Source organism: Mirounga angustirostris, unplaced genomic scaffold, assembly GCF_029215605.1.
Source record: "Mirounga angustirostris isolate CCGP_5_RB_7025 unplaced genomic scaffold, mMirAng1.0.hap1 SCAF_15, whole genome shotgun sequence".
NCBI classification, from domain to species: domain Eukaryota; kingdom Metazoa; phylum Chordata; class Mammalia; order Carnivora; family Phocidae; genus Mirounga; species Mirounga angustirostris.
Window position 1 is genome coordinate 58,572,299 of NW_026991723.1, and position 16,287 is coordinate 58,588,585.

General features: G+C 42.3%; 1 protein-coding gene across 1 annotated transcript; it reads right to left on the reverse strand.

The window, feature by feature from the left end:
• Positions 1 to 11,715: 11,715 nt before the first annotated feature.
• Positions 11,716 to 12,672, reverse strand: LOC123849380 (olfactory receptor 2S2). Its single transcript, XM_045881982.2, has one exon. The coding sequence runs from the start codon at positions 12,670 to 12,672 to the stop codon at positions 11,716 to 11,718; it is 957 nt and encodes a 318-aa protein (XP_045737938.2).
• Between the last annotated feature and the right edge of the window lie 3,615 nt (positions 12,673 to 16,287).

Below are 16,287 nucleotides of genomic sequence, written 5' to 3' on the forward strand. Positions count from 1 at the left end.
ATAAAATCAGTAATATTTATTTTATTTGTAAAAATGACTTACTGTTAGAAGCAGACCAGCCCACAAACACACACTTGAAAGCAGTGTGTGCTGGTAAACCAACTCTCTGGGGGAAAAAGAAAAGCCCTGAGAGGTAGCATTTGCCCGTTGCGGAGGGGAGGTATAGGTACTCCCACTATGGTCAATTTCCAGCTCCCACTGTGATGTCCCTGAGCGCTGGGAAGACGTGCGCACAACTGCTCTCGGGAGCCCGTGCGAGCCCGCGCGCTAACTCGCTGCTGCTCCCAACACCGCAACCGCTGCGGGCAAGCCCGATGGCATTCCATTCGGGAACCGTCCACCTTAATTTTCCAGCGCATGCTTCAGCATCTTCTACGCTTGCTTCCGATTTGACATCAGTGGATTCCTTTGAACGAGTGACATCTTTATGTTGATCTTTAAGGTTTTTTTGTTTGGTTTGTTTGTTTGTTTGTTGTTTTGTTTTTCTATCCTAAAATTTTTTTATTTTTATTTTTTCAGAGTAAAATATAAAATAATACAACAATCAGTCCCCGAATTGATCAAGTAAATCTTTTTTATTTTTTAAAAGATTTTACTTATTTATTTGAGAGAGAGAGAGAAGGAGAGACAGTGAGAGAGTACAGGCAGGGAAGAGAGGGAGAAGCAGGCTCCCCACTGAGCAGGGAGCCCGACGCGGGGCTCGATCCCAGGACCCTGGGATCATGACCTGAGCAGAAGGCAGACACTTAGGACTGAGCCACCCAGGCGCCCCAAGTAAATCTTTTTTAAACACTTAAGTATAGTTGACATTTTTATATTAGTTTCAGGAGTACAACATAGGGAATCCACAATTGTCTGCATTACAAAATGCACACCACAATGTGTCGTCACCATTGGTCACCACACAGTCATTGCAATATTATTGACTATATTGCCTGTACTGTATTTTTCATCCCTGTGGCTTATTCGTTTTATAACTGGAAGTTTGTACTCTTAATCCCCTTCACCTAGTTTGCCCATCCCCCCACTCAATCGTGAGGTTTTAATTTTCATGGGAGAATACTTTCCCTAGGTTTCTAGATTTCTCAACTTATTTTAATTAGGATTTGGGCTTTGGAAAAACATAACATTTCTGAGAAATGCAGCAATTCTTGCATGGAAACACTAACGAGATGATCAGAGTTAAAAATTCCATTTGCTTGAATGATCACCATTTCACTGGATACATTTTTGTGGGTCCTCATTTTGCCCACTGGTCATTGATCTTATTTTAGGGGATTTTAATTGTGGAGTCCTATACAATTTGATGTCAAGTTTAGTGATTTTCCAGAGAGGCTGGCCACTAGGGTTGGATCAGTAATCACTTGACCTTGTGTCTGATCCTGAGCACATGTCATACAAATTGTTGTCAACACAGCTAGTTGTCCCCCAATCTTAGTGTCCCCCTTCTTCCTTATTATTAGAAAAGTGACAACAACAACACAGCCTCCGTTGGATCTAGGAATGACCAATGGAAGTGGTGTGCAACACCTGGGGAAAGTCTTGAGGTAGAGCGTGGTGTACTTTGCCTTTCCGATTTCCCTCTGGCCAGAGAGTGGCTGTAATGTCTGGAGCTACCCAAGTCACATTAGACCATAAACTGACCTTGGACTGGAACAACAAGGTAGAAGGGGCGTAGGTTTCTGATATTGTGGGGGCACCATACCTCACCCACTTCTAGGCTCGCACACCAAAGGGAAATAAACCATCTTATCTAAACCGCTGTTGAGAATGAGCTTTCTATCACTCACAGCTGAAACAAAGGAAACAGCAGACTCACCCATTTGTTTCCTATGGAAAGCACAGCCCACTAGCAAGAGACTAAGAAAGGTCAGTAATGGAGGGCGGTCGATGAAAGACCTCAGCCTTATTCAGTGACTCAGGGGGCGTCTGCGAGGAGATTGGACCTAAAGGTATGGACGACAGAATTTGTAATATAAGAGACTGTGGTTCCCCGCGGGTGCTTGCTGTGGGTTTATCAAGAAGGTTGATACCTAAGAAAACTTCTGTACTGCTCTGAGCTGGTAGGCCTGGGAAAAGAAGTTTTCAGACTTCTGATTCTTCACAGGATCTGTTCACAAATGTCTATGATCTTAACTTTGTAGCAACTGAAGCCCTGGAAGGCATAGAATGTACTTTATTGCCCTGCCGGCTGGGAGTGTAAGTACGGGCTGAAGAACTAGGGGGTTTAGACCAAGGACGAGATTAGGGGAGGTGGGGATCTGAGATCCGCCTTCACACATCAGAATAAAGAAGGGTTTAGGCGTCTTCTTGGAGACTCCCAGGCCCAAACCAGGACCCTTGGGTAGAGGGTGCCGATTCTGCCCTAAATTACAGGGAAACCTGTCTCAGGGCTGGAAGGAGGTGGTCGAGGGGAGCGCCTCTCCTGGTGGAGGGGATTTAAGCAGAGGCCTTTTCAGGAAAGATTCATCAGTTGAGCAGAATTCCCAAATACCAGTCTCCACATTGGTACCTGTCCGTAAAGCTTTCCAGGTCTCATTTTCCTATTGAGTAAAGAAAAGATTGCATGGCACATTTTTTTATAAAGCTAAATATTTGCAACTTGAAGTACATTTCCTTTATTCTGAGATTATGTTCTTTCTATTTTGGAGGGTGTTAAAATGGTTTATTGTTGTTTTTAGATAGCAGGTGGGATTTGTTATTGTTATTTAACATCCTAAATCAACAAAATGAGATCTTGACAACTCCTTTTAAGTCTCCATAAAAAAACCCACAAAAACCCTTATATGTCTGTGAATCTGGAAATCTGGTAACCACTGGCAAGTTGGACCATAGTTTATGGTGGTCTCTGACTTGACCTTTCAAGGAGATGTAGTTCACACAAGTGGCCACTAGATGACACTCTTGCCTATTTCCATCAGCTGGATAATTACATGGCGCAAATACAGAAATCAGAAATGGAATCCACTTGCTTCAAGGTGGATTAACCTTCATTGATAAAGTATTCACTTTTCCCACACATAACTACTTTGGGATAAACACTAATTTTTTTTATTAGCATTTGAAAACAAAACTAATTTTCAAGGTTCTTTTCTTAAAATTGAAGTGATTACTTTCCTAAATGCTCTCTTTAACTCCCCGGTATTCTCAGAAATTTAGTGTACTTACAACAAACTTTCTCTTGGCCGAGAGCCTTTTGTGAGCATCTCAACCAGCTGCTGTCTTTACTCGTGTGGCAGTATGTTGTGTCCCTTTTTACAGAGCACACAGCATCCAGCACGATGCCACACTGATATAATGATAATATCGTCGTTTGTCTAGTGGTTTGTGCTTTACAGTGCTTGCTCTTCCAATGGGAGCTCAAGTTGCAGAGAATGACCTTTCCTTTGTCCTTCTTTGTCATAAGCTCAAGTGAGTCTAATGCCCATTCTTCATAGTGAAAACCTTCTACCTCATTCATTTATTCAACAAATATTTATTTGAGCATGTTAATGACTGTACTGTGCCTTGTGCTGGGCACTGTGTGTTAGCAATAACCAGAGCCGAGGAAGTGCATTCCCCCATGGAGTGGACAGTCCAGCGGAGAGATAGTCGGTAAACAAACAAATGACGAGATTGTTTGTCGGGGGGTAATGAGTGCTGTAGGGAAGAATAAAGGTGTAGGGGGATGGGAGGGCGTCCGTCTTCGGTAGAAAGATGCCCTTTATGCAGAGACCTGAGTGATGTGAAGGGCAACACAGGGTGATGATGTGGACGAAGCACGTGCCAAGTCTCGTAGCAAAAAGGGACTGGGAAGTTTGTCGGCGAGAAAGGGCCTTGGAAAGATGTCAGCTGGAGGGGAGGTCAAAGGGTGGACAGGACACAGATTGTGTGGGAAGTGGGATTTTATTCCCAAGTGCGACAGGACGCCATTGGAGGGTTTTGAGCTGGGAAGGAACATGCTTTGAAACCTCAGGAATGGCTTGCAGGGAAGCATGTGTACCAACAGAATGGGCTCAATTTCAATATATTTTGAAGGAGACAAATAGGACTCCCTGATGCATTGGATGTAGAGGATGAGGGAGGGAGTAAATGAAGATGATCCATAGGTTCTTGGCCTGAGTAATTAGGTAGGTGGTGGTGTCCCCATTTACTTACTAGATGGGAAAAATGGGGAAGGAACAAATTGGAAGAAGGGCACTGAGAAACTGAGAGTTCTATTTTGGGCTTATTTGATTTGAGGATTTATTATATATCCAAGTAGAGATGTCAAATACGCAGGTGGTTATTCAAGTCTGGGCTTTGGAGGATGGGTTGGGGCTGGCGAAGCTGCTATGAGATCCGTTCTTGTGGACCTCTGCTATTTGGCAGCTTAGGAAACAACAGGGTCTGTTTAACTTACTCTAATGGCACTTAAAAATTTGGCATGACCTCATAATATCTTCCCTGCATTTTAAATGGAATATTTAGTAAATTCTGTATCTACTGAAGCTGTCAGACATGAGACCAATATGTTTCAAAACATACAAAGCATATTTTGGAAAGTTAAAGATTACAGTTTTCTATTAAATTTACTTAATGAAGTTAGAAGTTACTTTGCTTCTGAATGACAGTGTGTCAACTTGAGAGAGCCTTCCTTGAGCTGCTGCTGAGAGCATCATGGTCCAGACACCTGCCAAACCAGCAATCCTCTTCAGGGACTTAGTCCTAAGGAAATAATCAAAGAAGTAGATCAAGTTTTCTCCGCAAAGATGTTCATCTGGTCATTATTTACAAGAAAAATATTGGAAAATAATTGTCCATCAATTAGTGGCATAGTCAAGAACTGTGGTATATTCATAAAATGGAAGATTATTCACACTAAAAGGATGTCAACAGAGGGTTTTTAGTAACATGGTAGGGATAGCTAAGATACAAAATTAAGTGAATCCTAAGATTTAAATGTGCACATACAATATAATCTCAATCACATAAAAGTATTTATGTATAAAAATGAACAGAGGGAAATTATTTCCAACTTTTTAGAGTGGTTAACCATAGAGGATGGAATTCCTTCTTATATTGCTTTGATTTTGTTCAAGCTTCCTACAACGGGCATGTGTTAATTTGTACTCTGAAAAAAAGATCATCATTTGGATTGAAAACAATGAAAAAGAAATGGGAAAATGGAAAGAACTAGCATTGGCCTGGGAATCAGAAGATAAGAATTTGGGTCCAGAGTCCTGGCTTACCCTTTGAGCAGGGAAAAATTTATTTTTTCTTTGAGCCTTAGGTTTCTAACCTGTAAAACGTGGCTAGGAACCCAGCCTGTCTTCCTTTTGGAGTTGATATGAAGATTTAGCGATTATGTCAGTGCAGGGCTTGATCCCAGAAGCAATTCAAAGTTTGAAATGTGAAATGGTTACACCAAGGCTCTAGGGACAATGTCCTGCCTTCCCCACTCATGCAGAGTTAGTGGGAGAAGGTAACTGAAGAGGAAGGAAAAGTCCACAGGCACAGTAACTCCTCTGAGCACCCTGTCCTGGCCCCAAGGAAGTGGGTCTTCCAGTGTTCACTGGATGTGGGACCAATCCTGACTCATTCATGCCTCAGAACTGTGGTGGTAAGATAGGAGAGACCTCAGTGATCATCTGATAATAATACTTATTTTATGGTTGTATTTATTGAAAATTTACAATGTGTCAGGCACTGTGATTGGTGCCTTTTACTAATTTTGTTCATCCGTTGTACCCAGCAAATATTTATTGTGCACGCCTAACTCCATTTTTATGTGGCAGGGTTTCCCCACTCCTTACCCCTTTTGTAGGGCCCATCACATACCCACTCCTCTTTTGGCATGAGTGAGACTCACACCAAGCTGGGTGACAGGAATTTACCTTTTGTGACACAAGTTGAAGCAAAGAAAAAGACTGTGACTTTTGTGGCATAATAATGTATACATGATATACTAAGGGACAACCTGGGCTGTGGTAAAAGCCTGAAGGTCTCATGGGTGCTTGACCTTGAGGCTGTACTTCAGGGCTTTTCCCCTTCATCTCCTTCATGTTCATGCATTTCAAATTATCTCTGGCTCCATCCAAGAGAAAACAAGATGGTACCCAGTGATCAATAACCAGGGCCCAATGCAGGGGATGAGGGAAGGCTCCGGTGGGAGGGAGCAGGGAGGTTGAAGGACCACAGAGCTTGGGGGTTGGCAAAGGGGGAGGAAGTCTCCAGGGAAGAGGCTCCCAGGCAGACTGAGAGAGGGGTACCTACCTGGGCAGCAGCAAGGGTTGAGAACAAAGGTCGCCATGAGCTTTGTGGCACAGAGGAGAGGCAACCTGAATGGGGCAGAGGATCCATTGCTGATCTCTCCTCTACAGTGGATGCTGTGGACATGGCAACGGGTGATTTGAACCCAAGGAAAAGAACTGTGTAAATCCTGAGCAATAACTACTTGACTAATCCTCAGACTGCTGCTTTTGTTCAGTTATGATCTTTGTTGCCTTGCCTTTCTGAAATTCAGGCGTAATGAGTCACAGATGAAGAAATTGAGACTTAAAGAGGCAAAGCACAATGTGAGGATTGTTTAGATCCTTATTCAAAGAAACTAAGAAAAAAAGAAACGAAAGAAAAGATTAGGACATTAGGAGAGGATTGGAAATTCCAAATTTGGAAAGGAGTAGATATGTAACTATATTAAGAAATTACTGATAAAATTTTACACATGGTAATGGTATTGCACATTATGTTAAAAGTGTCATTACCTTTGAGAGATAGACTGTATTTTTTTTATAGGTGTAATGATAACAGTGTCTGGAAAATAAAGAAACTAGCTGACCAACTCCTGTGACAGAATATCAGCAATAATCATTCCCTGGGAGAAGGGACATCATATTTTTAGTATATGTGCTGCTAAAGCGAGCACGGAAGGGACATCATAAAAGAGACGCGGGGCAGGATTTTTAGCAGCAATCTGAAGTAAAACTTTCTTCTCTCTCTTTTTTTTTTAAGATTTTATTTATTTATTTGAGAGAGCGACAGAGCAGAGAGAGAGAGCACAAGTCGTGGGGAGGGGTAGAGGGAGAAACAGACTCCCCGCTGAGCGGGGCTCGATCCCAGGACCCCGGCATCATGACCTGAGCCGAAGGCAGATGCTTAACCGACTGAGCCACCCAGGCGCCCAAAACTTTCCTCTCTTGTTGTTCTTATTGTTTTATATTAAATTAGGGCTGCCAGATAAAACACGGGTTGCCCAGTAAAATTTCAATTTCAGATAATCAATGGAAACTGTTTTTAGTAAAAGTATATGTACTTATACTAAAAAATATACCTTTTAAATGTATGTATTTTATGTGTATATATATATTTATGAAAATATTCATGGTTTATCTGAAATTTGAATTGAATTGGGCATCTGTATATTGATTTGCTAAATTTGGCACCTCCCCAGTAAGGGATGGGGACACATTTGTGAAACAGGACTTTGGACTTGTAGGCCCCTTAGTTTTCTTTCTTGGAAGATGGTTGAATTTTCTTTTTTTTATTCAATCTCCTTGTTCTGTATGTCTGCCTAATATTATAGCATTATATTTTAAATAATCTCTATACCCAATGTGGGGCTTGAACTCACGACCCGGAGATCAACAGTTGCATGTTCTACCGACTGAGCCAGTCAGACGTCCTTTTATGGCATTATATTTAAAAATATTGACCTGCTTTACATACATACTAACTATGAATATAAGAGTATTTATTTCTCTCTGTTCTCATCAACGTCAGATATCATCCGTCTTTTAAGTTTTGCTAATCTTCAGGACAAAAAGTTTGAGAATTGCCAGTCTAGAACACTTTTTAAGTGAGACAAACTTCTTTTGTGATGCCTAGCACCAAGGTTTTGTTTAAAATAATTTTAAATATTGTTCTACACTGTAAAAATTTGTACCATGAAATGCCATGACTTATAACACATTAGCTGCTTTTTAAATTCCACCAGTGGATTTCCTAGCTTTTTCCAACAAAACTGAGCTTTTCTGTGCATACCCAAGTCAACGCTCAAGAATTTCAAATTAGCTTTAGCAAAAGCAAATATTTATATTCAAAAAGAAAATATTTGAACCCAGAACTCATTAAGATAAAAAATTTAATAAACTGAAGATGTCTTGTTTTTTGATGCCCCTAAAGGCCACATCTAGGTCAGATAACTTATACTGATTTCAACAGTATTCCCATTAGCTTCATGTAACCGTATTAGTAATTATTGCAATAAGGGATTAAAAAAAAACTAGTCTCTTTAATCTATGTTTCCACAGAAAGCTGTTGAAAGAACACACATTTCTGCTCAGTTGTTTTTTTCCTTTGCTTAAAAAAATAAAAGTGCCAGGAATCCCACCCCACCATGCTGCTGGGTAACAGTCAATCATTTATTATTCCTGGATCAAACATAAGCCATTCATGCCTATGAAAACATGTGGCAATGAATGGGATCTTGGTCTGTACTAAAAACAAAAAATGGCTAAAAAGAGACTTCAATTTATTTTCAAATTCTATGGCTAAATTCCTATAATTCCTCACCGGTAAAAACATGGGCAAGTCACTACATTTTACTTAGGATTGGATTTACTTCTTTGGTGTCTGCCCACAGGTGCTATTGAGAGCTCTTTGTGGCTAGTTTTTTAAGAGACCAGATGGGCCTCGAATGGAGTGAATCCTGACACTGATGTACAATGCACAAGGAAAGGCTGCAGAGAGAGTTGAATATTTTAATTTCTTTTAAATAACTAAGCAAAACCCATTTTGACTTCAAAGTTTTAATATTTGGCAAACCAAAAAGGTTACTTCTCCAAAATGACCAAACTTATAGCTGAAACCTTTCCTTTTATTTTGTTATTAAAGCAGGAGTTATACATCTTATCAAAATTCTTATCTAATCAATTCAATCAACCTCAAAAATACAATCACCATCGATCCAGACATACTTAGTGGTCTTCCTTTCCTCAAGCCTCATCAGCCCTTCACCTAATTAAGCCTCTAGAAACTAATACATCCCCCCAAAGTAATCACTTCCCCCTCAAAGTGATTGAACCCCTTCTCCCAAGCATTCTTTGTCATCCAGTCAACCACTAACTATGGTCCAGCAATCACCCATGAAGCAAATGTCATTCTGGTAGAGACCAATAATATTTCAAAGTTTATACATTCTGATTATTTTCATCTGGGGGATAGATTCCTATATTGTATGGTACCATAGCAATAATTTTGAGAAAGACTGATGACCTGGGTCAAAGAACAGTTTTCCTCCGTCTTCTGTCATCTTGTTCCTGTTGATGCATCTTGTGCTTTTTGAAAGTATGGGCCAGGAGACAGGTGCCTGACTTGGAAATAGAAGGAATGTGAGTTGGGAGGTCAGGAGTAGAAGTAGCCATTGTTCCTAGAGAAAACAATCTATGTGATTTTTACCTTAACAATTACATTAGGATTAGGTCATCCATAATATAAAATGATAATGGTTGCCATTACTCAGAGGAAAAGCAAGGGGGCAGAGGATGGCCTAACAAGAAGGTGGGCTTGTTCAAAAGTGATTCTCTATACCAGTCTTAGCTCAGTTATCCCGAGGAAATAGAGTTAGCTTAGCAGCATCATTATTATTCCCAAGGTATTTTCAGAGCTATCATACTCTTTCCATTGTTGATGATGCTCTAGACACATTTGGGTAAGGTTGGGTGATTTTGGCATCAGAGGAAAGACTGGGACTGTTTGAGCTGGAGGGGAACTATCTAGAAGAACTATCTTCATATACCAGAAGAAAAGAGATTGGGTGCATTTCATGTAGAGGCACTAAACCCAATTCGGAGTGAAGGTAGAAGTTACTGGAGGATATAGTTTAGCATAATTTGAGGAATTTGCTAGGGCTGAACAAGAAAGCTAGAATCTGGAAGTATTGAATTCTTTGTCACTGGAGGTGTCCCAGCAAGTGCCGATTGATTGGGGTCAGGGACATTGGAGAGGAACTGCATGCTTCCTGTACATAGGGTTGCACAAGAAAACCCCCTGAAGCCTCTTCTAAGGATGGTATTGCATGGCTCCACTAAGTGTCTGAAGTTTGCTTAAATGGCCACTAGATGTCATTTGTGTATTTGCAGTAGCAAGATTATCCCCTACTGGTACAAAGTAGAAATCAGGAACAGGACTAACATAAGGATGTGAAATTATATTAACAAAATATGTATCCTTGTGCAGCTCATTTTTAAAAAAAGATTTTATTTATTTATTTGAGATAGAGAGAGTGAGAGCGCATGAGTGGCGGGGGGCAGAGGGAAAGGGAGAAGCAGACTCCCCACTGAGCAGGGAGCTGGACGTGAGGCTCAATCCCAGGACCCGGGGATCATGACCTGAGCCAAAGGCAGACGCTTAACGGACTGAGCCACCCAGGCGCCCCGCAACTCATTTAAAATAAATATAAGAAACTGTAGATATCATTTGAAGCAAAACCTTCCAACTTCCAAGATCTATTCTCAAAATGGACTCACTTTCTAAATTCTCTTTTTAAATAAGTCTGCCACATTCAAAGAATTTCATAGAACTTGCCATAAAAATGCTTCTATTCATCTGCTAACATCTCTAAATCTCCCATTTACCTTATGTGTCTATTATTCTATGTAGGGACCACGTCTTACTCTGTCCCACATGGCACACAGCACTGTGCAGCATTCATGATAGGACCACAACTAGTATCTAATAGTTCCATTGTGCTTACCATTTATCAAGTACTTTTCTACAATAACTAATTCACGTAAAATCAAGTGGTTAGGTGTAACATATGAAGAAATAGACTGGAAAAGGTTAAGCAACCCACCCAAGGTCATAGGTAAGAAAATGCTTCCCAATTTTTATCCTGCTGAGCTCTGGAGGCTCAGGAAATGGACATCTTTTGGACATTGCAGTGTGTAATTAAAGACTTTGAGAAGTCCTGGAACAAAGAAACGTGTCAGATGTTAGCCCCCAAAGTCTTCAAATATATTTAGCCTCTGTCTGTTTATCTGTCCATCTATCTATATCTCTATCATCTTTCTTTTTTCCAGAATGTGAGTTATTATCTAGCTGAATACTAGCTTTTCTAGTGGGAATTGCTATAAGTGATGAAACTCAAATTCAAACTCTATACTCCTTCTTGCAGTTAACTTACTAGCAGTGTTTCATAATGTGAAGTGCACTGGGAAAAACAGCCTCAATTTTCTCATAGCTAAAAAGAAATTCAGTGCATCAGAATAGATTGTTCCCACCCAAAAGCTCTCTATGTGGAGAACTTGTCTTTGACTCCTCTTCAGGCAAACTGAATCTAATAAAAAAGTCCGAAATGACAATTTCCACTTCCTCCTTGTTCCTGTGACTCTCGTGGGGAATCCAAGAGGGATGGCAACAGTGCTGGGAGTGCCCTCTCCCCTCTGTGTACTGACTGTGTAGCTTAGATACAGGACAGGCCATTCAGCTTGCGCTCATGGTTCCTCTCTCCTCGGTTTTAGCATGTGCTCAGAATGTCTTTGTGTATTCAGTTAGAGATTTATTGTCTGGCGTCTGTCAAAACTCTCAGATATATGGCTAAAACTCAGTAGATACACTCTGAAAAGATAAAACATTCTCTGAAAATGGACTGAAGAGCAAGAGAGCATTCTGGAGAACTAGACTTGTCTTTTGAATGCAGCTATAATGATGGAAAATCTTTCTCCCATAGGGTGAGAACCACAGAGGAGCCCTCCATCACTGGGTGAAGCATTTGTGAGCCATCAGGTTCCTCATAGCAGCCTTTACATCCTTGTTCCTGAGGCTGTAGATGATGGGGTTGAGCATGGGAATCACCACCCCATAGAAGAAGGGGATGAGCTTGTCTGAAATGTCCTCTTTGTCTGCCCCCAGGGAATCCTTAGACTTGGGTTTCCTATACATGAAAAGTAAGGTCCCATAGAAGATGACCACCACAGTGAAGTGGGCAGAGCAGGTGGAGAAGGCCTTCTTCCTCCCCTCAGCCGAGGGGATCCTCAGGATGGTAGCAATGATGAAGACATAAGAGATAGAGATGAACAGAACTGGGACCCCCAGGAAGATCACATTGGTCACCCCCATGCTGATCACATTGATGGAGATGTCAGTACAAGCCAACTTCAGGATAGCCAGGATCTCACACACAAGGTGGTTGATGACGTTCCCACAGAAAGGCAGCTGAATTGTCAAGGATGTGTGTACCACAGAAGCAGTACCACCAATGGCCCAGGAGCTGACAGCCATGGGCACGTAGGCAGCTTTGCTCATGACCACAGGATATCTAAGGGGGTTACAGACGGCCACATAGCGATCAAATGCCATCATGCCCAGAAGCACACACTCTGTCCCTGCCATGGCAAAGGAGAGAAACATTTGCACAGCACAGGCTGAGAAGGAGATTGTTTTCTTGTGAGTGAGGAAGCCATCCAGGACTAGAGGGACTGAGGAGGTTGTGTAGCAGATGTCCAGGAAGGAGAGGTTCCCCAGGAAGAAGTACATGGGCGTGTGCAGGCGGGAGTCAAGGATGGTCACCAGGATGAGGACCCCATTGCCCAGCAGGATCACCAGGTACATCATGAGGATGAGAGCAAAGAATATTTTCTCCAGCCTTGGGTAGGCTGAGAGTCCCAGGATAATGAACTCTGCCACAGGGGAGGACCAGTTGGCTTTTTCCATGTGCTATCCCTTCTGTCATCAGCAAAGTGCAAAAGCAGCACAGGAAGTTTCTTGAGAAGAGTTTCAGGCATCTGGTATACCATCACTCCATGCTACATGATAGGAGAGCATATGTGTATGAGAGATAAATGACTGAAAGAGACAGTAGCTAGGAGTGTGCTTAGCTCTTAGATGAGAGAAGGTCAGGCTGCAACAGAGCTTACAAATATTGCAGCCAGCTGTTTGAGAGGGCTTTTCTCTCATTGCCCATCAAAGCAACTGAGGCCCAAAGAGGGGAAGTGACCTGTCCAAGTCTTCAGAGCAAGGTATTGATAGAGACAAGACCTGAGCCCAGCAGAGCTAATTCCAATCAAGGAGGGCTTTTCCTCTGTTTTATGATGAGCATTGGAAAATGCTGTAAATTATTTCATTTTGATGTAAATGCATTGAAATTTCATTTAATCTGGGCTTTCTCAGATTCTCAGAGAGGAGAATCCCCAAGCTGATCCAATTCTTACAACTACCAAAGTTTCAAGCTTCTTTAAACTTTGATTACATTTGGAAGGAACTTGTTTAAAAGCCTTAATCCACATCCAGACAGAATAAAGCCTAGGTAAAGATTCAGCCATATGAGGGATACTTCCTTAGTCTGCCCACCCTCAGCAACACAGACTTGACTGTTGTCAGAATTGGGATCTGCCTAGTTTAATACATATTAAAGGCAATATGTGGGGGAGGTTCCCACATGGGGAAGAACTTTATGAAGCCCACAGAAGGAGTAATTGGAGTGAGTGAACCCACACTATGGGATGACAGGCATGCAGTTTACTGACCAGTTAACTCAATTCTTAATAACCAGGCTGACTATAGTTATCAGATAGCAGGATACATGACATTAACATCTAATCCCAGCTCATTAGAGTATTGGTGAAATTAGCCAGGGTGACTAAGGAATGTTTTTTCTTTGTTCTTTTATGTTTGTACTTTATTTTGTGTAACATTCTGGCTCTCTGCTTCCATTATTGTGTTCCACACAAGCAGCTAGCTTACAGGAAGACTTGTATGCCTTTGTGTAGAGGATTTTCAGGCTCTCAGCTACAATTGCCCAGACTCTATGTTCAGAATTTTCATTTGTAATGTTTCTATAGCTCTTTCTTAATTGCAGTGGTCTGTGTACATCTGTGTATGTGTGTGCGTGCATGTGTGTGTGTGTTTGTGCGTGTATGTGTGTATAGGAGTGGGTGGGGGGTAGAAGATGAGTGGTTAATATTAATGAGCATCTATTCTGTGCCTTATTCTTTGAAACACTTCATGGAGAAGATATTATCATTCAAGTTGGATAGGTAAAAGTAACCAAAGCCAGAGGAGCCAAAGACTGGTTCTTAAGATTGAATGACGGAGGTGGAGTTGGACCACAGGCTCCAAATCTGAGTTCTTTCCACCAAATAGCAGGCTCACTCTCTTGCACAGATATTTAAGAGAGTCTATCTCTCCAATACCAACTCTGTGTGTCCTCTGATCTGTCTCATTGTCCAGCACGCTCTTGCTTCAGTCATGGTAGGAGTTTATGTCAGATACGTTGTCAGGCAGAGTAGCTCCCCCCCACATTGAACCCAGACTTTGTCAGCCTTGACACCAGTGACATTTGGGGCTGGAGAAGACTTTGTTGTGCGGGGCTGTCCTGTGCATCATAGGATGTTTAGCATCATCCCTGACCTCTGCCCACCTGCTGCCACCTGCACCTGCTCCTTGAGTTGTAACCACCAAAAATGTCTCCAGACGTTGCCAAATGTTTCCGGGAGGAGAAGCGGGTACATGTTGTGCCCAGCAGAGAAGCATTGATCTAAGCCAGGAGAGGCCTCCCCCATTATGCAGCCATTGGTTTCATTGTGTTTTCTGTGCAAGGCCATGACCCTTCCCCCATCCTTCAATTCAGCACATGGGAATGTTCCCATCTGCTCAGTGCAGGCCCACTCTGGATGCTCCACCATTACATTCTGCCCCAACTTATCCCCCATTCCTCCCAGTAGCTCTCCCAGCCCCTCCCTTTTCCCAGAAAAGGCAAAGTAATCATTGCAGTGTCACAAGCAGGATTCAATAGTGACAAAGATATGCTGTGGTTGGAGAGGCCAAGGAGAGTGGCTTATGTTAGAGAAGCCATCCCTGTCCACTCCCATGAGACAGAGCCGTGCACGCAGAAACTTCTTCCCATGAACAGTGTGCTGTGGGCATGAGTGATACACAGGATTTGACCCACGTGAGAGCTGCAGCCGAGGAAGACCTTAGTGCCCGCCATGTCAAAGTTGCTGAATGAAAGCTGGTTCAACTGGAATGAACTGAATGGCTAGGAAGATCTTGGGCACTGAGTCCAGAGCTGTGGGACCTGCCCCTGCCCATGACATGGATATTCTGTGTAGCTTGAGCAAGTCCCCAGGCCTGTTTCCCCATGTGCATCATGAAAAGGCAGAACAGGTGCTTCCCCTGGCATCCCAACTCTGTCGTGGACTGCCCAGCACTGTCCTCACTAGGCAGGAGCAGTCTTGGGTGAAGGTGACTGTGTATCTGTGTGTGTGTGTGTGTGTGTGTGTGTGTGTGTGTGTGTGTGTGTGAATGGGATATGGCCAGCAGGAAATAGTGCTGTGTCAGGCTTTGGAGGAGACTCGGGATGGAAGAAAACATGAGCTCTGGCAACTACAGCCCCTGATGGACAGGAGTCAGCCTGTGAGAGCTAGGAAAGAAGGGAAATTTTTACCTTTGTGGCTGCATCCTACAGGTATGACACCTTGGTCTGGTCACTACTTATCTCTGGAGCCATCAGGCATCTGAGAAAAGGAAGGGAGCCGGGGCACCTGGGGGCTCAGTTGGTTAAGCGTCTGCCTTCAGCTCAGGTCATGATCTCAGGGTCCTGGGATCGAGTCCCACATTGGGCTCCCTGCTCAGCGAGGAGTCTGCTTGTCTCCCTCTGCCCCTCCCCACTGCTCATGCTCTCTCTTTCTCTCAAATAAGTCACTAAAATATTAAGAAAAGAAAGGAAAAGAAAAGGAAGGGAACACAATGCAGTCCAGAGCCCCATGCATTGTCATACATCCTCTCTGGAGAGCAGTTTGTGTAGAAAAACGTAAACCTAAAAAACCCATATAACTTAGCAATTCCACTTCTGGGGAAAAACTCTAAAGGAACAATGAGTGGAGGGCCAGTATCTCTCAATAAAAGCGTTCATCACAGCCATATTTAAAAATGAATATAGGAAACAAAATAACTGTCTACCAATAAATACCTAATGGTTCATTTCATATAATGGAATATTAGACATCAAAGTTACATTTATAATTTTAACACAACTGCATCATTACACTTCAAGAATAAAAGAGAATACAAAATTGTACACACTGTTTTGATCTCAATTAGGTAAATAATATATTTGGATAAGAATGACTGAAAAGAAGTTATAGCAAAATCAATAGGGGAAGAGATTCCTCTTTGTACCTCTTTAATATTGTCAAATTTTCCTTTTTTTTCTTACTTTTTATTTATTTTGAGAGTGAGAGAGCAGTCGTGGGAGCGGGGGAAGGGGCAGTGGAGGGGCAGATGGATTTCAAGCAGACTCCTCACTGACCTCAGAGCCCAAAGCACACT

Bases quoted from the DNA above. Each gene is read 5' to 3' on its own strand.
- LOC123849380 (XM_045881982.2), bottom strand. From the start codon at position 12,672: ATGGAAAAAGCCAACTGGTCCTCCCCTGTGGCAGAGTTCATTATCCTG.